The sequence below is a fragment of the Lissotriton vulgaris genome, chromosome 7 (assembly GCF_964263255.1).
Source record: "Lissotriton vulgaris chromosome 7, aLisVul1.2, whole genome shotgun sequence".
Classification (NCBI taxonomy): domain Eukaryota; kingdom Metazoa; phylum Chordata; class Amphibia; order Caudata; family Salamandridae; genus Lissotriton; species Lissotriton vulgaris.
The window spans coordinates 953,859,117-953,881,434 of record NC_141695.1 but is presented as its reverse complement, the minus strand read 5'-3'; the positions used below and the strand labels follow the sequence as shown (position 1 = coordinate 953,881,434).

At 43.6% G+C, this 22,318-nt stretch overlaps 1 protein-coding gene across 1 annotated transcript in view; it reads left to right on the top strand.

The window, feature by feature from the left end:
- Positions 1-19,103, top strand: part of GABRB2 (gamma-aminobutyric acid type A receptor subunit beta2) — a 900,075-nt gene extending 880,972 nt beyond the window's left edge. The window contains exon 9 of the mRNA XM_086931398.1: positions 15,854-19,103. Within this exon, the coding sequence (XP_086787524.1) occupies positions 15,854-16,201 (348 nt within the window). The 3' untranslated portion in view covers positions 16,202-19,103. The remainder of the gene's footprint in view (positions 1-15,853) is intronic.
- The last annotated feature ends 3,215 nt before the right edge of the window (positions 19,104-22,318 follow it).

Here is a 22,318-nt window from a genome sequence, read left to right as displayed (position 1 = left end):
AAAATCACACCATGGTATAGCCAAACGCGTTTCGAGTAAGTCTCTTCGTCAGTGGATAGTTCGGAGTGCGAGGGGAAAGAGTGTTTTGCAGCACCTCTTCATTTTAAACATCTTCCCGCCCAGGGGGCGTGGCCTCACGGCATCCTGAGAGACGTAGTTCGTGCTTTGTTTCACCACAGTGGGTACGTTGTCCCCCAGTCACAATATCCATAAATAACAGGTACCCCATCATAAGGTCTCAGCCCCGCTTTGTTGCTGCCATTCCTGCTGTGAGAAGACACCGTACTGCTTAGGTGCGTGCTCACTCTCCTCCGCTCGTTGGCAGCATCATCTGACGCCGCCGCGGACCCGCTCACCCAGCAGTCGGCTCTTTCCAACGACCTGGGCAGGCCGTTAACATATCCAAAAATATGCAGGTCCCAAAATTCGGAAGAGCCAGGGGAGGTCCGCGGCGGCGTCAAATGATGCTGACAACGAGTGGAGGAGAGTGAGCACGCACCTAGGCAGAACGGTGTCTTCTCACAGCAGGAATGGCAGCAACAAAGCGGACAAGCATCTAGTTATCCTGTTCATTTGATGATGCAAAGCGGTATTGATAACGTTTTCAGCACACAGAAGCATAAAAAACGCTGTTTGACAGTAAGCACAAAACCTCCGCCATGGCATGTAATAATATTTCACAAATGGCTGTGTTTGCGCGCATTTTAAGAATAACTTGCATTTAAGAACTTATTTATTATGGTCTACATTGTGCGACTACGAGTCTGTCTTCGTATACACTCTTTCTGTAGTTCTGTCACATGACTGTTTGGGTGGTGCACGGTAGTTGACCACATCGCTGCTGTGGTTATTTTTCCCCTGTGCAGGAAATAGCTATTCTCCTATATTCATGACGAGCTCAGCTCGTCATCAGCACAGCTCAACTGTGCCTCATGACGAGCTGAGCTTGTCATGAGCATGGAAGGGGGTAAATGGCAACTGATAATATTTAAAAAAACTCGGTGAACAAGCCTGCTGGTCAGGCGAAATGCGTCCGAAGGGCTGACTATGACTAGCTCCTGAGTGTACCAAAGACTCCCGAGGCACTCGCGGGCGGGTGTCGTTGCCCGTCGGTACCAACGCGTTAAGTATAGCGGCTCCAATCGTCCCTCTCTTCAGAAACGATAACGCACTTGCGGGGGTTATGTTTTACAACAGTTCTTTATTCGGCTTTCAGACAAGTCTGGAAAGCCGAATAAAGAACTATTGTAAAACATAACCCCCGCACTCTCTCTTCAGAAACGATAACGCACTCGCGGGGGTTATGTTTTACAACAGTTCTTTATTCGGCTTTCCAGACTTGTTGTAAAACATAACCCCCGCGAGTGCGTTATCGTTTCTGAAGAGAGAGTGCGGGGGTTATGTTTTACAATAGTTCTTTATTCGGCTTTCCAGACTTGTCTGAAAGCCGAATAAAGAACTGTTGTAAAACATAACCCCCGCAAGTGCGTTATCGTTTCTGAAGAGAGGGACGATTGGAGCCGCTATATATATATATATATATATATATATATATATATATATATATATATATATATATATATATATATATATATATATATATATATATATATATAAGGTAATGCTGCCTGGTGGTCCGTGATTCCTGTGGTCAGAACCGATTCAAGCAGAGACCTGGTCATATATATATATATATATATATATATATATATATATATATATATATATATATATATATATATATATATATATATATATATATATATATATATATCTCGCTCAAGGTTTCCATCTCTACTCCGATAGAAACCACGCACTCCGGGGATAATTCTCCAAATTAGATTTTATTCAGTTCGCAACAGACGCGTTTTGGCGCTCCGCCTTCCTCAATGTTACTAGCATGTTTACTAGCAGGAGGAGAGAGCGTGAATATATATATATATCGCTGCTTTCTGTGTACCGAATAAAATAACGATATGCTGATGTTACGTGGTCCGTCTCCCTTCTGTTTGCTGGTGTGCTGAGCAGGCGCTGGAAACACCGAGAAATCCAGAGGAGTCACGTGGTTCATATATATATATATATATATATATATATATATATATATATATATATATATATATATATATATATATATATATATATATATATGTGTATGTGTGCGGGTAGAGAGGTAGAGGTAGAGAGGACGAGAGTACAGAGGTAGAGAGTAGAGAGTGAATAGTAGAGTAGTAGAGAGTGAGTAGTAGAGAGTAAGTAGTAGAGTAGTAGAGATTGAGTAGTAGAGAGTAGTAGAGTGAGAAGTAGAGAGTAGTAGAGAGTGGGTAGTAGTGAGTAATAGAGTAGTAGAGAGTGAGTAGTAGAGAGTGAGTAATAGAGAGTGAGTAATAGAGAGTGAGTAATAGAGAGTGAGTAACAGAGAGTGAGTAATAGAGAGTAGTAGAGTGAGTAGGAGAGAGTAGAGAGTGATTAGTAGAGAGTGAGTAGTAGAGAGTGAGTAGTAGAGGGTGAGTAGAGAGTAGTAGAGAGTGAGCAGTAGAGAGTAGTAGAGTGAGAAGTAGAGAGTAGTAGAGAGTGAGTAGTAGTGAGTAATAGAGTAGTAGAAAGTGAGTAGTAGAGAGTGAGTAATAGAGAGTGATTAGTAGAGAGTGAGTAGTAGAGGGTGAGTAGAGAGTAGTAGAGAGTGAGTAGTAGAGTGAGAAGTAGAGAGTAGTAGAGAGTGAGTAGTAGTGAGTAGTAGAATTGTAGAGAGTGAGTAGTAGAGAGTGAGTGGTAGAGAGTGAGTAGAGTAGTAGTAAGTGAGTAGTAGAGAGTGAGTTACAGAGAGTGAGTAATAGAGAGTAGTAGAGTGAGTAGGGGAGAGTAGAGAGTGAGTAGTAGAGAGTGAGTAGTAGTGAGTAGTAGAGAGTGAGTATTAGACAGTGAGTAGTAGAGGGTGAGTAGAGAGTGAGTAGTAGAGAGTAGTAGAGTGAGAAGTAGAGAGTAGTAGAGAGTGAGTAGTAGTGAGTAGTAGAGAGTGAGCAGTAGAGAGTGAGTAGTAGAGGGTGAGTAGAGAGTAGTAGAGAGTGAGTAGTAGAGAGTGAGTAGTAGAGAGTGAGTAGTAGAGAATGAGTAGTAGAGAGTAGAAGAGAGTGAGTAATAGAGAGTGAGTGATAGAGAGTGAGTAATAGAGAGTGAGTAATAGAGAGTGAGTAATAGAGTGAGTAGTAGAGAGTGAGTAATAGAGAGTGAGTAGAAAGTAGTTGAGTGAGTAGTAGAGAGTATTAGAGTGATAACTAGAGTGTAGTAGAGAGTGATAGAGAGTGAGTAGTAGAGAGTGAGTAGTAGAGGGTAGTAGAAATTGATTATTAGAGAGTAGTAGAGTGAGAAGTAGAGAGTAGTACTAGTACCAGCACGACCGTTCCCCGACCCCTAGTCCGGTCCCTACACTCAAACACTACCCTGCATGACCCCCCAGCACTACCCTAAACCCTAAAACACTACAATACACTACAGTACACAAACACCACAACACTACCCTGAACCCTAAAGTACTACCCCCAGCACGACCCTCCTCCGACCCCCAGTCCCGTTCGTACACTTAAACACTACCCTGCACGACCCCCCAGCACTACCCTAAAACCTAAAACACTACTTTACACTACACGAACACCACAACACTAAAGCCTAAAACGCTATCCCCAGCACAACCCTCCTCCAACCCCCAGTGCGGTCCCTACAATCAATCACTACCCTGCACGGTCCACCAAAACTACCCTAAACCCTAAAATACTACCCTACACTACACAAACACCACAATAGTATAATAAATAAGGCATAACAATTGTACAATAAATAAGGCACAGATCTACCATTCAGCATGCAGCTTGAATAGAATGTTAATAGTAGTCTGGGTAAAGTTCAGTAGTATTCAAATTGTTTGTATTCACTAAATGTTCTGCATTGTAAATGAAGACTATGCGATTACAAATAAGTATGTGCTTAGTATTCTGTTAGTATTCAAGAAGTACCACTAACATATCAGTAGTCTTCATGCACTAGCCTTCCCAAAAAGAATACTACTGAATACTAAAAATGCCATAAAGTAGTCTTCGAATGCTATAAAAAGACAGGTTAACCACTAAATGTAGTATTCGACTTCGGTAAGGGCTATTCTCTCCTCAGACATTTGAACTCTCCTCATGCGTGTACGCTTCGACATACTGCTAAAGAATCTCATCTTAGCTCTACATGCTCATCAGCATCTCCACGGGCAATAATAACATTGTCCCTCTCGTCACTACACCTTTCCAGATCCTTGACATACCACTCATACTTCCAAGCTCCAAATAAGCATCTCTGGCTAGAGTTTGACCTTACGTCAATCACATTTCTGATCTCTAAGTTCTGCTGAGAGTGGATGGCATCGCTGTATTATTTATAATAGAATTTTCAGTAACAGATACCTGTCTCCTTTCAGTGATGATTTAAAGCCTCCAGGGCTCAGAAGTGTCCATTGAAGACAGGTCAGAGTGACCTGCTAATATTGTTCTAAGAAATGATCTCAACTAAGAAGCAGGTGCATTATTCTCTCTGTGGAAGCCAATTCATTGAGGGCCTCATTTACAATATTTTGATGCCCTGCAGCACGGCAAGCCTTCCTGCTGTGCTGCCAGACATCAAGGGAAAAGGACAATGATGTTGCGCTTTAATACTCAAAGCTACACCCATGGAATGCTCCTTTCACACAGAGTAATGTGTGAAAGGGGGCCATATTTACAAAGCCTTGTAAAGCCACACACACTGTGCCGCCGGTGCATCAAAAAAGTGACGCACCAGCGACGCAAGTGGCTTGTAAATAAGCCCCTCAATGTCAAGTCACATTTTCCCAGATGTGTTCCTGCACATTCTTGCTTTATTGAACCCCTGGATCTGCCACCTGTTTGTTAGGTCTCTATCCGATTTTACCGTTAGATTAACTGTACACAATAGAAATCCCACAATCATTGGTAACATAAATAAAAGGTCTAAACAGCTGTATTAAAATAACACATAAGTCTACTTTATAACATAGAGACCATCAATTCCACTCAGCTACTTCATGATCACACACATTTTAAAGGTAAACCTAAAGGCAAAAATATTGTCTTTTTTCTGTGGGCATGGTTCATGTAACCACTTGCCTTCTTAAATTGCTTAATAGCTCAGGATATAATAAATGTCTATCTGTCTTTCTATCTTCTATCTCACAGTGTAATGTCGCCTTCCTACTTTTCTTGGAAAATCATTTTGCAGGAAACTGACAGTTAGAAAATATTTGTTACCAGACCTTGCAAGGCAAATGCATTTCAATCACAAGAAAGATCAAACGGTTTGTTTGGTGCTGTGGTTGCAGTTACACTCATTGCCCAAGCCTCCAAGGGTCTATTGGGTTCCCCACTCCTCCTTTTACTGTGTTTGCATTTAGGCAGCCAGGTTCAGAATCGAAAAAAATCAGGGTAAAAAACGTGTCAAATTCCTGTAAGTTCCTGCACGTGCTTTCTTTAAAGGGCTTCATGCGCATGGAACTAACCTCTTCCTAATACAGCCCCAGCGATAAAACTTTCATTGACTTCTGGTGGCCAGGCCTAATGATTCTTCGTGTCTTTACTCAGACTTTCTATGATGTTACAGTCTACCTCCCAAAAAGTCTAATCTTTCTATGTATGGCTGTTAGACCTGGCACCATTGGCGTGGGACTCCCTTCCATTTTCTGCTGTTGCCTCATGTATTTTTGCTGGTGTTAGATGCTTTGGGCACTGTTCCACTGCTATCCAGTGCCACAGTGCAAGTGCTCCCTATTGTAAATTGATATGTTAATCAGTGGTTCCATGTTTGGCTATTTAGTTTACTTGTCAGACCCTAGTACAGTGCACTGAGTGTGCCCAGGGCGTGTAAATCCAAATGCTGCTGGTGGGCTTGCAGGACTGGTTGTGCCACCCACAGAAGCAGCCTTGAAAAATGTGTCTAAGGTCTGCCATTGCAGAGCCTGTGTGCAGTCTGGTACTGTCACACTGACTGGGCAAGTGCACCCACTTGCCAGTCCCTAAACCTTCCCTTTTCTTCATATCAGTCACCCCTATAGTAGGCCCAAGGGCAGGGTCCATTGTAAGTATAAGGTAGGACATGTCCTGGTGTGTGTGGCATGTCCTACTAGTGAATTACAGCCATTTTCGTTTTTCACTATTGCAAGGCTACCTGTTCTCCGTAAGCCAGAATGGGCTGTTAGAATTATTACATGTTATAATCCTAACTGACTCAGGGAACATGGTAGAAATTCGAGTTCAGAATGCCTGGACTCAGAATGATAAATACATCTGTTAGTGAAGTTGATTTTAACATTCTGTGTTTGAAGATACCACTTCTAGAAAGTAGGTATTTTCTTGTCTAACCTTTCAAGCCTGCCTCTGCTAGGTTGTGTATCCCTTGTCTGGTTTTGTGAGTGAAAGGGCTGGGGGATTCCAAGAGACAGGATGAGTCAGCCCAGTGCTGAATAGAGAAATCTGAATCTAGATGGGAGGGAGGGGTTGCACCTGAACCTTGAATATGGCTGGCTCCACCTCCTGGGGAGCAGCTGATGTCTCTACCCTGCACACTGAAAGAAGAGAAGGAGTCTTGTCAACAAAGTGCTCCAGGACTGTACTTGCCTTCCACAATGCTGGCTCTACCACCCGTGGGGCGTCTGATGTTTCTGCCCTGCACTGTGAATAGAAAGGAGAAGTCTGCTAAACAGAGGGCTTCAGAACAGGTTTGGACTGGGCTCAGGCCCCTCTCCCCTCAGTAAACAAAGGGTTTTGGGGTATAAATATTGGGACCCTGATCCCATGATATTAGATCACTTTGGACTACAAGAAGAAACCTTTACTGAGGAGAGGAACCTGAAGAAACTGAGGAGAGACTATTCCCAAGCGGAAGTGCTGCTTGGGGGATTGGCCGGCAGTCGTTGCCTTAATGGCAAAAGAAGGAGAAAGGAACTTTGTGTACTTTGCTTCCAACTTGTGAAGGATCTCCAAGGGCTTGGAAAAGAGCTTGCCTCCTGCTGAAGTCTCAGGGACAACAGACTTCACCCCAGCTCCCCCAGAGTTCTTTGGAAGTGCCTGCTGCTGTGATGGGCCTTCTGAGGAACTGCGTGTCGCTGTGCCTGCCATCACAACTCCGAAAGAGGGTGTCACCGCTGGAACTGACGCACTGCCCCGCATCGAGAGAAGCGTGCCGCAAAGAAGAGGAAGTGTGTCACCGTCGCTGCTGCTGCTGCCGCAACTCCGAAGAAGGGAGTCACCGCTGTAGCTGTCGTATTGCACTGCATCGAAAGAAGAGTCTCGCAACGAGGTCAAAGCGTGACGCCGTCTCTGTGCCTGCCATCTTAATTCCAAGGGAGGGTGTCACCGCTGGAACTGTCGCTCTGCACTGCATCGAAGAAAAGCACCTTGCATTCCCAAGAAGCGTGCTGCCGTTGGAGCTACTGCCGTCGCATCGTGGATGTCGCCGCTGTAGTTGTCGCATTGCACGGAAGCTTCACGCATCGTGGGAGAAGAGTGTTGCAGTTGAGGCTGTTGCCGTCGCATCGCTGAATCAGGGTGTCACCGCTGCAGTCCACGCATTGATCTGAGAGCTTCTCGCATCCCCGGAGAAGCGTGCCGCATCTGGAAGATCTCCACGTCTTTATTTCTTTGTACTTGAACTTTGCCGCATTTCCCTCGCTGCGACATTGCTTGTCGTGGAAGCACAATGCAACCTAAGGTACATTGACGCAAAGTGTCAGATCCTAAGAACTGACCTTAACTAAGCTAAGTCTACCATCTTAAATTAACATTATTGTGTATTTTTGTTGTTTATGGTCTTGTGGTAACTATATAAAGTATATTTATTTTTTATATATAACCTTGTGTGGTGTCCATCTGTAGTGTTGTCACTGGGTTACTGTATGTGGTCACAAATGCTATACACACTGCCTCTGAGATAAGCCTGTCTGCTCGTGCCAAGCTAACAAGGGGATGAGCAGGGGTTATTTTAGGAGTGTAATCCCCTTATCCTGACTAGAGACAAGGGTCCCTATTTGTCACAAGTACCTACCTGTGCCAACTAGAGACTCCCAAATCTAACATTGGTGGTCAGCGGTGAGGATTCTGGACTTGCATTTGTGAACCATGTACAGTGATTGGTGAACACTACTTAGTGAGTGCAGACCATAAAGCAACCACATACTTTTTAGTCGATTCTTTTTTGGATTTTTTCTCTTTTTGAAAGATGCCCGAGTCAGTTGTAGTGGAGAGAGCAGAATCCATAGCCTCCATTGATTGTGAATGGGAAGAAGAGAAATTGGAAAGCTACAAAGTAACACAGCTTAAGCACTTTTAGAAAAAGTTCAATGTTTCCACTGCTGGATTAAAAAAGAAGGAAGAGTTCTACAAGACACTGAATTTGAGGAGGGGGATGACTATGCAGAGGTACAGCAGGTTTACAAGGCACTGAGGGCCTGGGTAGAAGCAAGGAAATCCCCCTGAAATTGATGAGGAGGTTGATCATGCAGAGGTACAGCAGGAAGGGCCATTGAGCTTAGGAGGAAGGAGAGTACCTTCCCCCGCTTGTAGCAATGCTTCTAACAAGAGTCTGTCTCCAGAGGAATTGGAGGACAGTGAGAGATCAAGAAGGCATGAAATGGAGATGACATAGTTCAAGGTGAATAGCCAACTAGAAATTGAAAATAGGAGGTTATATATAGAGGAAAAGAAAATACAGTATGAGCATGAAAAAGGTTTGAGGGAGTTGGAGTTTAAAACCAAAAATGTGGAGGTTACTCCCTCTGGTGGCAGCGCACCGTCAGTGTCAGTGGAGAATAGAGTGTATATTCCCAAAGATGTGGTGAAAGAGTTTTACTAAAATTATGATATTGGTCAGTGGATCAGAGCCTATGAGGTAGCCATGTCTTCCCACCGGGTCCCTGAGAGAAATTTTGGAGCGGGGTTGTGAGGAAGATTCCTTTGTGAGGGGCAGGACACACTGTTAGACATGCCTTCTGAAATCCACAATTCATACAGCCACATGAAAGATGCATTGATGTCTAGATATGGTTTGACCCCTGAACTCTGTAGACAGAGGTTCAGGAAATGCAAAAAGTTAGAAAAATGTACCTGGGTTGAATATATCACTTTTATCTGCAGAGCATTGGATGGTTGGGTGAAGGGCAGTAAGGTGAAGGATTTTCAAGGTCTCTGATTTGATTGCATGGGAGCACTTGTCTGATAATTGTTTTCCAGAGCCGCGCCAGTATCTGATAGATAGCAAGCTAACTAACCCTAGGAAGCTTGCTGAGGAGGCGGACCGCTGGGTGAGCACCCGTGTCCACAAGGGTCACAGGGGAGACTCAGCCGAAGGTGGGCAGGGTCCCAAGCAGAAGAGTGGGGGGACAAGGGTAAACAAAGGAGTTCTGCAAAGGGTTCCAAAGTAGTCCCCAAGGGAACCAAGGGAAAGGTTCCCAACCTCCCCCTGAGAGAAAGCAAGGGGCCCGACAGGTAGTCCTGTTTCCCAGGGGCCCCTGAAATGTTACAAGTGTGGTGACCTTGGTCATAAGACGATTGATACCAGGTGCAGTCTGTTGGGTAAACCAGTACCCACTGGTGCTCCGCCCCAGCAGATGTCTAGTGTGGCCTTGGGGGAGGAGATTGATGTCCAAGCTGGGTGGGGTCCCACACAGATGACCCTTGTCACTTTAGGTGACTGTGAGATCGTCTCAGAAGCTCAGCTGCCCTAGAACACTAAGAAATATGGGCAGTGGGTGACCATCAATGGCCAAAAGGGGGAGGCTCTTAGAGATACAGGAGCCAGCGTGACAGCTGTCCGGTGTCACCCGGTGTCTCAAGAGCAGATTGTCCCTCATGCATTTTGCTGAGTTGTTGCCGCCGACAACACAGAGAGCCTTTGTACAATAGGTCAGGTTCCCTTTGAGGGGGGGTCTCTGGTACTCTTCAGATAGCTGTGAGGCCCGCCATGCCTGTAGACTGTTTGTTGGGGAATGATTTGGAGAGCTCCCCTTGAGAAAAGGTAGAGAAGAGTACTCACTTGAAGATGATGGGACTGCCTGACTGGGCATGCGTGACCACCCTGTCAATGTCAGCCAGTAGGGGTTCTCAAGAGGACCTGGAGCCTGAGAGGGAGGCCCAAGAACCTGCCTTTGAGAGAAGTGGCGGGGCGCTGGAAACCGGCCCCTGAAGTTTCCACGGCCCAGGAGGAGGTAGACTCTGAGGGGGGTACCCTGGAGCCTACCGGAGAACAAGTAGCTGAACTGGGGGACATGCCTGAGCTGACCCATTGGTAGCAAGAAGGAGACCCCTCCAGGGAAGAATTCTGCAGGCAGCAGAGAGAATGCCCTTCTCTTGAGGGCTTGCGGCAAAACAGGCTGCAACAGGGTGTAAGCCAGGCAGCAGGTGATCAGTCAGGATCACACTTGATTTACTGGGAGAATGGTCTCCTGTAAAGTGAGCCTAAGGTTGCTGAACCTGTATCAGCCTGTGTGCTGGTGGTACCCCAGAGGTTCAGAGCCTTCCTACTGGGGCTGGCTCATGATGTGCCATTAACAGGACATTTGGGGCAGAACAAGACCTTTGAGAGGCTTGTCACCCACTTTCATTGGCCCCAAATGTGCAAAAGTTCAGACACTCATTGCAGGACCCGTCAGACTTGCCAGGCAAGTGGAAAGAGTGGGAGGAAGCACAAGGCTCCTCTCTAGCCATTCCCTGTGGTCAGTACCCCCTTTGAGCGGGTGGGGATTGACATTGTGGGGCCACTGGACCCCAAGTCAGCCATGGGCAACAGGTTCATCCTGGTCTTGGTGGACCATGCCACCCGGTACCCGGAAGCCATACCTCTGAGGACAGTGATGGCCCCGTGGTGGGACGAGAACTGATGGGAATTTTCTCCCGAGTGGGATTCCCTCGTGAGATAGTGTCTGACCATGGGCCCAACTTAATTTCCAAGTATAAGAAGTCCCTGTTGCAGGAGTGTGGTGTAACTTACAAGTTTACCACTCCTTACCACCCCCAAGGAAACGGGTTGGTTGAAAGGTTCAACCGGACCCTAAACAGCATGATAAATGGTCTTGAAGTACCCATGAGGGGTAAGTGGGACGTCCTCTTACCATGCCTACTCTTTGCATACTGGGAGGTGCCACAGAAATCTCTAGGGTTCAGTCCCTTTGAGCTTCTCTATGGACCCCGGTCAGAGAACCTCTGAGTCTGGTCAAAGAAGGCTCAGAGCAATCTCCCAGGAAACCTCCCCAGGATATAAATAGCTACATGCTGGCCTTCAGGAACCAGAATAGGCGTTTCAGGCAACTCGCTGAGGCGAATCTGGAAGCCAGCCAGGAGGAGATGGTATGACCAGAATGCCACTCTGGTTGAGCTTCAACCTGGCCAGTAAGTGTGGGTCATGGCCCCAGTGGAACCCTGCCCACTCCAGAATAAGTGGACCGGACCATTTGAGGTTGTGGAGTGCAAGAGTTCAGTTACCTACTTGGTGGACTTGCTTTCTCCTAGGAACCCCTTGAGGGTCCTACATGTCAACCGCCTTAAGTCCCACTTAGAGAGGTCTGAAGTGGGCATGCTCTTGGCAACAGATGCTGGGATGGAGGAGGAGACTGAGCTTCTTCCTGACCTCCTGTCAGCTTCAGAGCAAGATGGGTTAGTGGATGGTGTTAACCTCTCTTCCACCCTGACCCATGAGCAACAGAATGACTGCCGCCAGTTGCTGGGATAGTTTTCTGATCTGTTCTCCCTGGTTCCTGGTGTCACAGATTGGTGCGTCCATGATGTGGACACAGGAGACAGCTTACCAGTGAAGCACAAGTCTTACAGGGTGACTGACAGGGAGAGGGCTTGCATCAAAGAGGAGGTCTCAAAGATGCGTGCGCTAGGGTTGATTGAGTCCTCCAGCTGTCCTTGAGCCAGCCCAGTGGTCTTGGTCCCGAAGGCTGCTGCGCCGGGTGCCACACCTGAAGTCCGGTTCTGTGTGGACTATAGAGGGCTCAATTCAGTCACAAAGACTGACGAGCACCCCATCCCCAGAGCTGATAAGCTCATAGATTGGCTTGGGGCTGCACGGTACCTCAGCATGTTTGACTTGACATCTGGATACTGGCAGATCACCTTGACTGATGGGGCAAAGGAGAAGTCAGCATTCTCCACACCAGATGGGCATTTCCAATTCCATGTTATGCCCCTTGGGATGAAGAATGCTCCTGCCACCTTACAGAGGTTGGTCAACCAGGTGTCCGGAAATTAAAACTGAATAGGCGAGCCGAAAAATCATATCAGAAATGCTTTTTAGGCTTCAGTCACACAGAGTAGACTAGTAGGAGACTTGGAAACTACTACAACCTTTTCCAAAGAGTAGTGTAGCGTGGATTGTTGCTAAAACACTCCTTTGTGAGAGCCTGGTAGGCAACCTTGATGGTCACTAAGAACTCCATGATTTAGGGTGGAGACATTTGATGGAGTTTGTAGAAACAGTAGGGATTCAATAGTACAATGTGAAGTAGTGTGTCCTAGTTTTAAAGAAGTTGCTGTTAGTAGTAATAGAACGAGTCATGTTCCAAAGGTGCGAATAGTAGGAAGTGATGGTGTTTTTTTTGCAGGGGTTGGCCGAAAGTGGGAGGAAAACCAGGTGTTCCCTATGTCACACATGCCAGAGGGATACATGAAGGAAGGAAGTATGCAGTGACTCTTATCCAAATGTGAATTGTGTGATGTGAAGTATGTGCTGGATACCGGGATACAGGGGTATCAAGTGGAGTATTTTGACACAATACTTTACAAGAAAATAATAGCAAGTAGAACTGTGCAGATGACTATGTGTTCGATAATTGATGTGTCAGTGAGCACTAATAAGAGCTGTTTAAAGTGAGGGAGTAAAACAGAACATCAGGCGTAAGTCGCCAAGACGTAATGGGTTGTGCAGAACTTATGGTTAACTCCATGGCTGCTAAGGGTTTTCCCCTCCTGTGCTGATCTTGGATGATTCCCATTGTTCATGACGAGCTCAGCTCGTCATGAGTGCAGCTCCGCTGTGCCTCATGACGAGCTGAGCGCGTCATGAGCATGGAAGGAGTTAAGCATTGAAAGTATTTTAGGAGTAGCCAAGGAATGTCAGATGCACATGGGTGGAAATTATGGGGCGTGAAAGAATCTGAGGCTGGGAATGGTAGGAAGTCTACAACAATTCCAGGTTGATTAGATTAAAACAGGAAATATGCAAAGTAGTATTCCTGAATTCAGGGTTAAGTGTGGATAGGATTAAATGTGACGGGATTCCAGATCTAAGAATTAAAAGAATTGTAGGTCTGCCAGGACTCTGGGTAGAGGCGTTGAATATAAGCATGGCAGGTAATAATAATTTGTGACAGGAACTCTGGGTGTGCATTACTGAAAGTACAGAAATATGCTAGCACCTTGTTGCTGAAAATTGTATGTTTGATCAGCCGTCCCAGTGTTAGGAGGCAAAGGTAGAAGGAATCTATTGGATATGCCATAACTTTCAAGTAAAATGGTTAGGATGGATAAACTGCATCAGGACTACAGGAATGAAATAGGCCTTCTAACACGTGGAGCATTGTTCTAACTTTTCTGATGTCTAATGATAGAACCTAAACCACACAGCAAATGATGATGGGAGTTATGTCTGCAGATAGTCTAAGCCACTGGCAATCACCGTGGATGGCATTCCAACCTTTCTTTTATCCACTACGCCACTCTTGACAGATGCCCACCTCACACACATCAGTACTGACCCTGCGACTCATGGGAACATTCCACCTGGAACTTGCAGGTGTGCCCTCCTCCAGAGGCAGCTTTGTTATGCCTCATCAGCGAGGTATAACTTAGATCATGAGGCACAGTAAGCAAAGAACCCATATATTGGCATACCATTGGCCATTTAACACACAAAACGTAATAGGAGGAGAGCTTGCAAATAGTCTAACCCATTTGAAATTGTTGTGAGTAACATTTCAGCAAATGGTTAGCAAATTCTACACACAAAATATACATTTATATAAATCTAATGAACATTTACCTATTCAATGAAGGAAATTGTAATCCATACAAATTTAAAGAAAAGTATTTAAGGGGGAATTTTAAATTTATGGCACATAGTAGCTGCAGATGATTGTGTGTAACCATCACAGGTTTGCATCCCGTTTGGAAATAGACAGTACTAGTATTTTACAGATTTACTTTTAATGCACGCTAACCAAACTACAATGCTGCTAAGTAACCTGCAAAACATTCTGGGCTGGATTCATAGGTTACATCATAGGATATTCATAGGTGCTGGAAGTAGGTTATGCTTAGGTATAAAAGTTGAAAGAGGAATAAAGATGCGCTTTTACCTTGCCTCATTTCTTCTGCATTCAAAGGCAGAGGTCAAATGTCAGGCTATGTCTTCTGACATGCTTCTTCTTAGTATTTCAACATAGAAATTGGCATTTACTTTTCTTCCTTTTCTTCCTGACTGCAATTTGAGAGGCTTTTTTAATCTGACCTATGTGGCAATCTTGTTAGGGCACAGGGAGTGTAAAATGATAGGCTATAGGAATTACTTTTTTTTAACACACACCAAAAATGTAAATATCTGTAAATGAACTGAACCAATATTTTAAAAAATAGCAGTTATTTAAGTTTGAAGTGCTATGGAAATAAAGATTTTATTATGATCAAAACATATCAAGACACTTTACTTGTTGATGTGCACATTATAAATATTCGCTGAAATCCAATATCTTGATATCATCTTTTGTGCGCTATAAAGTTTTAGAAGTACTTGCAAATTTAGTAGCCATTTCAATGGAAAATGTGTTGTCTTTAAAAAACAGTGTGCTACCACACCCTGCTTTAGCAATATACGTGTGACAGAGTGTTCCAAATACACCACCAGCTAAATATTACCCCATCACCACTCTCCTGATGAATGGGTGTGCCCCATTTGCCACACTGCTCTTTGTGTGACGCTTGGAGTTTTCACAATCCCTTTGACTGCAGTATTGCAACATTGATAGCAACACCTCCCCTCTGACATTTGTTCCAGTACCAATGGAGATATAAATAATATGTTGCACAGTCATCGCTTAATTTCTTTAACATACAAAGAGAACAGTATATAACAGATGGTCTTCTTTACCCATTAAACAGTCAATGAGGGAATTATCCCAGAAAGTGAGTTATATGTGGGATATGGCCTGCCTACTGGGGAAACCCTCAATCAAAATTACATTGCAAACACACGCGGGAATTATGTTTTTTCCCTATTTGTCGCAGTTGCCAGACCCTAAAGTTAGTAATGAAATTTTAAAAATTAGAGTGGAGTCTAACCCCATCTTTTCTAGTTCTGCCTCGAGTAAAGCGGTGCGTATTGAAAATAATATGTGTGTGGGTATTCTCTACCTGTGAAATACTCTGCATGCCATATCTTGCTGGACTGTGCCTTTTACAAGGTTGTTCATTTTAAGTTTTTAAGTCCACCATTTTAAAAGTATCAGATACGCTCCAGGCGAGATGGGACGGCTCTACAGTCTATAATCCGGTTTTAAGATGTAACAGTGGGAACTGCACCCTTCATGCTGTCTATCAAGCAGGGTTTTTAAGTTTGGATTGGGGTAATTTATTTCCGTCTATGTTTCGTGGTTTTATGATGGTTTATGATTCTTGTTGTTGTATGGACATGTGTTCCAATAAACGTATTCTTACTACTATACTACTAAGTAAATAGCAACAGCGAGTGCTTTAATTCCCAATTTTGCATACAAGTATGTCATACTAAGTCTTCTCCACTGTTCATCATTTTACAGATGGATCCACATGAAAACATCCTGCTGAGCACTTTGGAGATAAAGAATGAGATGGCTGCTTCGGAGTCCGTCATGGGTCTGGGGGACCCCAGAAGCACTATGCTGGCATACGACACCTCGAGCATTCAGTACAGGAAGGCGGGCTTGCCACGGCACAGCTTTGGTCGCAATGCACTGGAGCGACACATGGCGCAAAAGAAAAGCCGGCTACGGAGGCGCGCCTCACAGCTGAAAATCAACATTCCTGACTTGACTGATGTGAATGCCATAGACCGATGGTCACGCATGATCTTCCCCACAGTTTTTTCCTTCTTCAACATCGTCTACTGGCTTTATTATGTGAACTAGCCCAGGGGGTGCGCACGCGGCAAGGACTGGATCTCTTTTCAGAGCAGGTGCTGCTCAATGTGGGACTCTGAACAAACATTCTATTCAGGACACTGATTTTTTGAAAACACCTTAATTGCTGGCCTACTTTTTCCCACTTTCACTAGGATTGGATTTCTTTGCTCCCACAGGTATCTTAATTTATTTTGTTGCATATTGAAAAAAATCAGTGTGCAATCCCGGGGTGGTAGGCATTTGCATAACCTCGACAGTGATTGTTGATGATTTGACTATCATACATCTACTAATTTTTTTTACTTTTTAAAAGGTTATTTAAAAAAAAAGAAGATTAGTTAAAATACTTGTAATCTATTTTGGGTTGCAACCACACTTTAGCCTCCATACTCCTTTTGAACACTTCCACATCCATGCTAGCAAACTGAGAAAGGGCCTTAAAAAAATTGCTCACGGAAAGTGGCTAAGTTGCATATTAAAAATGTTCAACCTGTAAACTTGGAGACTACCATGACCTGGATGGTTAAAGTATACAATGTCCAAGCAATTAAGAAGGCACATGAAGAAGAATAGTATGCTGGGTGCATGTAAGTCAATTTCAATGGATTATGAGTTAGATACAGCAATATCAAAAAAGATGCTTGAACATAGTTATGGTCACAATATAATGCTACCAGAACTGAGATGAGAATAGAAACATGGTTTCCATCTGCATGGCTTTTTGGTGTAAATGTTGGCCATATTGTTTGCCATCATGGCAGACATATGAAGAACTCACATCACATGCTTCTCTACAGCTGCTACAGCTGCTCTAACAAAAATGGAAATTAAAGTTGGATTTAGTATAAACATTTACCAAACACACCACATGCTGTACATTGGGTTTACGATAGATCCTGCATAGTCTCACAAGCACCTTCTCTTAGGCCACAATTTTTTCAATGCATGATAAAGGTTTACATTTCATTCCTGCTAATATGCAGTTGAGTTTGGGATATTTACTCCAGGCTATCAAATCTCATTCTCAAGAAAATGTAGCTGGGAAACAGCATCATAGACAGCAGAATCAACAAAGAGGGGACGTTCACTACAGATGGTGGACTAGGAATGGGCGCTAACAAGCTGGTGCTCTGGAGCGTCTGCTTTATGGTAATGCTCTGTACAATAGGGCTAAAGCAATCAGATTGCTACCTTGAAGTTTCGAGCTTAATGAGCTGAAACTGACCTTAAGTGAGCAAGATCGCCATAGAGAATCATGCCGCAGTTCCTTTACTCCTTTCTTCTCAGACGCTGAAAATGAGACCAATTGCTTCTCTTTTTATCAGATTGAGCCCAGTCAAGGGACTACATAGCCAATCAGAGCATGCATATCATGGACTAGACTAGTTTAGCAACGTGTCGCAGCCAGGGCTATTTATATTTGATCTAATTCAGAGTTTTACCATGAAAGAAATGATTCAATGCCATCCTATAATATGGCTTATTTGCTTTGTTATAGTTAGAGATGTGTTTCTAAAGAAGATGTGGAGAAGGACTAAACATTGCACTTTAATTGTGATTGTAACTCCAGAGAACTTTTACTAACTTTTTGAGCTCTACTTTGTATACCCATAAGGCACATCAGTCTCCCATCAAGGGTAAATGGTGATTGAATTTAAGGTTGTAACTAAATTGGTGTTACGTATCCAAACACGGAGTTCATTTTCGCGACACGTCCAGTGATTGTACCTGTTGTTGGGTGTAGATGTCATTTGAGTAGTCACTGGGATGTTCTTACATCCCAGAGAGCAAGACCTTATTTTGCTGATCCTCCTAGACTTTGGAATGGAATGTCATATATGGTCCACTCAGATACAGCAGTCAGGATTGGTGCACGCATTTTATCGGTTGTAGATAAAGCAATGTTTTGAAATTGTTGTTATGTTTTTAATAATGCCAATGAGGGGCCATATCAGCAATTATGTGTCCAAGGTGCACAAGGCCATTTGCACCTATTTTAGTGCTTGCTGTGTTCCTTTGACAATACTAGATTGTTCACATACCTTTGTGCAGCTCCTTCTGTAATACACATTGCCTGAGCTCTTTCCGGTTATAATTGAGCATTCCCCAAATCACATGTGGACATGGCGCCTGTATGTGAAGAAGTACTTATATGCTTTTTATGGTTCCACAGTGGAAACACGTGAACAAAGGTGTGCCAGTCCAGGCTGCCCAGGTGTGGGGTTCCTTGACTCCCTCCAAGGGTAGTCCAGGGGTGCTTCTGCAGAGACACTAAACGTTTAGCAAGATGTGAGTGCCTATGTAGCTGTACCCATACTTGTTCTTTGATTTATACTCCCAAAGAACTCTGGTAGGACAGGTGCAATGTCTGACTACAGATACCTTTATGGGGGTGTTCTGGGGCTCACTCGATGGTTGGGAGCATCACGTGCACAGAAACACAGATCAATATGCAACTTACTTGCTCCACATATCTTTGCTTTTGTTGGCAGCACTCAGCGGGGTCAGCCATGACCTGTAGATAGCGCTCTTTCGTTAAAGAGCAGAAAGTCAGTCCTGGAGGCACAAAATATGGGCATTTGCCCCCAAATGACATTCAACAAAGACATATACTTTACCAAATTATTTTCTTTTATCTTCATGTAGTTCCTTATTAACGCACCTTGACTCTTTTGAATGCCGGTGACATGTAGTGTAGTGTGCAGGTCACTTGAAGTCCCCCAAAAATATTGCCCAACTTTGCATAACAGGCAGAAGTGCAGCACTGTGGTACTGCGAAGGTGTGCTGATGAAAGATAAATCAAAATGCACAATGCAGATTGTTCTCAATTAAAATCGTTATGTCAATATGTCTGGGGAAAGTATCTTTGCCTTATTTCTTATGCTGTGCTTGTAATCAATGTTGCAATAAGCGTTACCTCAGTTACTTCTACAGAGCATCATTTTACTGATGACTCTAAAATCCTTGTTGTCCTCCTTGCAATAACTATTTAGGTCAGCACCTGCCTTGGGCAATCCGCTGTCGAGTGTTTGCCTGATTCTAATTAAGTTGGAGAAGACGTTAGTTGGAAGGAGTTTACTGGCACTTTAAATAAAATATTCTAAAGGTACCCGTATTCACAGTCGATGTGCACATCTCATATTGACACACACAGAGGTGCAGTGGTAAATAGATGTGCAACAACTCAAATGGCTGTCCATTTCAACACGCCAATTTTGCACCAAAACGACTTTGAGTGCCATAATGAAAGGGATTGCCACTTATTACTGCTGCGAACATTTCTCCCATTTTTAATTTCTAATTCTCTTGTTGGTAATAAACGTAAAGCTAAAGCCCTACCTAATCTGGTACAGGCATTTTCTAAGCCTCTTTTTTCTAGACTTGCACAAACTATGAAAGTTCAAATGGATTAATTTAATTGTAAGTGTTAAAACCCCTATTTTAGGAACAGGAAGAAACTTGCAAGGACATTTTGAAATTTAGGAAACAAAAAATTCCCCACACAGAAGGCATCACTTGAAAGAAACATCAGGTGAGGCACATTTAAACGTTTATGTACATCAATTTAGTGTAGGCAGGATTAACCTGACTTTGCGCATTGATACCCCGGAAGTGCATTTGTATCTTTGGTCTTGTGGATCATGAAGGAATCCTCAGGCATAGCAAGCAAGCATGGCTCACAGTGTTTGGTTCACATTCTGTAGTTTCTACTACAGCCACTCACAGTAAATAGGTGTATGTTAATGGTCTACGAACAGGAAAAGGGTTCAACAATCAATTTTGCTGGACTGGGGCTTTTAGTTCAGCAACAAACCATGGGCAAATCTCAGGCAAAGTTATTCTGATAGTAAAATCAAACGATTTCCACAGCAAAGACAGTTAGTTTTCAATGTGTGACTTAAAAGCTTAAATCTTCTCAGTAGCATCAGACTAGGAGCTAGTGCCTCAGGAAGGCAAGTAATGGGCATCCAGGCTCGGACTAACAACTTAACATAATCTCTCTCTAAAGATGGGAGTCACTATTGTGTTTGGTAGCTGTCTGAATCATTTGACATTATTTTGAAAAATGCCTTCTTTTAATCCCAGCCATCGGATCACGGTTGATAATGTCTTGGATCACTGATGGGTCATTGGACAGTATATGGGAACAACATATAGGGCCTGATGTAGGTGGCCATTTACCAGCCGGTAACGGCCGATTTCGGCCGTTACCGACCGGTAAATGGGTTTTTGGGATGTAGGGGGCCAATTTTACCGATTCGGTAAATTTACAGAATCTATACCGAATCGGTATTTTTACTGATTCTGTAACTTCCAGATGTAGGTAGGACTCTTCTGAGTCCCAAAGGCCTTTCAGATTCGGTATTTTACCACCCAATCCAATTGGGTGGTAAAATACCGAATCCAGGTGTGCATGCACATGTGTGCATGCACACCTATGCCATGTGACAGACAGACATGCCCTTAGGGCATGTCTGTGTGCCATACACATGCCTGTATTTGGGGTGCTAGAGGGTGTCAAAGTGACACCCCCTGCACCCTTGCTGGAATCGGTATTTACCGAATCGGTAAATACCGATTCGGTAATGCCCATTGATTCCTATGGGCTTCAATGCCCATAGTAATCAATGGGCATTACCGAATCGGTATTTACAGAATCGGTAAATACCGAATCTTAACGATTCGGTATTTACCGATTCTGTAATACCTACACCCCCCCTCTATTTTACCACTTCTTAAATACCGAATCGGTAAAATTCGGTATTTAAGAAGTTGTAAAATAAAATTACCTACATCTAGCCCAAAGTGTTCTAAATCCCTTCAAATAATGAAGAATTCAATGGTCAGGCTTATTTATTTTTTTTTTAAACAGAGTTTATTGTGTGTTATTTGATCATTACACCACAATTACATCTGTGCCATCAGTTGCCTTACTGTACTTTAAGGCTATACATTCTTCCTCAAAAGAGTCTGTAGCCAAACTTCCCAAACTCCTCAACCTCCCCTTCCCTCGTGAGTTCTGCCCATTACAAATCCAAGTTTCAGGTTAAGTCTTATCCATAATCGATCGCTTAGTACATACAGGTACAGGAGAAACCACAGTGGCCCTTCAATGGCTGAGTCAGTGGGGAGCATAGTACCAGACAGCAGCTCGTGTGTACATCCACAGTTCCAGGGAGGGACTGGGGCAGGTGATCCGGCTGCAATGTCTCTTGTGATGGGGTACTGGGTTCTTTAAGCAATCCACTCGTGTTTCCCAAGCACAGACCTTGTCCTCCAAGCTTCTCTCAGCAACACCTAACGCTATGGTAGAAATCAGACTATGTGTCATCAACATTTTATTTTATTTATTTTATTTATTTATTTATTATTTATTGCCTGTTGTGCATTGTCTTCTCATGCCGATTGCAGTTTACACCTACGGTTAATGCGCTGCAGTGTTATGGATGTCAAATAACCATGTTATCTGTCAATAAAATGTGAGTGTCATTAATGCACTCATGCTTCAAGAGTGGTAAAACGTTTGATAACTCACCTTTCGGCATTCAACTGACCAGAGCAGAAGAGAATCACACATTTTAAAGTCTAGGGAGGATCTAATCCCTTTCTTTTTCCTTTTAATGTTTACATTATTCAGGTTTCCCACTGCATTGCTTTCTGCTTAAGCCAAGAAACTTCGCTGAACGTATAAATCTGTGAACTATATATAACACAACATAGCTGTCTTAAAATGCATCAAGTGCCTACACACTTCACAGAGAATATGTTTAGGTTTAGAAGTATTGCTATAACTCACGGATAAGATGGTTATTCAAGTCCCTCTACCCTTAACAATGGTTTATCATGACAAATGGACAATGTGGACAATTCCACTTGCGGGAAGAGCCTTTATATCACAAGAAATGTTTAAGGTAGCCAAAGGTGACTTAAAGAAAATGTGAATATAGTAAGGGAAAGGCAAGCATTTGTTTACTGATTAAAAGAAAGTATTCAGAAGCAACCTAGGTTGAGACTGTTCATTAAATTGAAATTACTAGTAGCCATCGACTGTGCTGAAAGTTGCACTCTTGAGATGAACCCATAACAAGCAATGTTTTTGAGACCAATAATACACTAGAAGG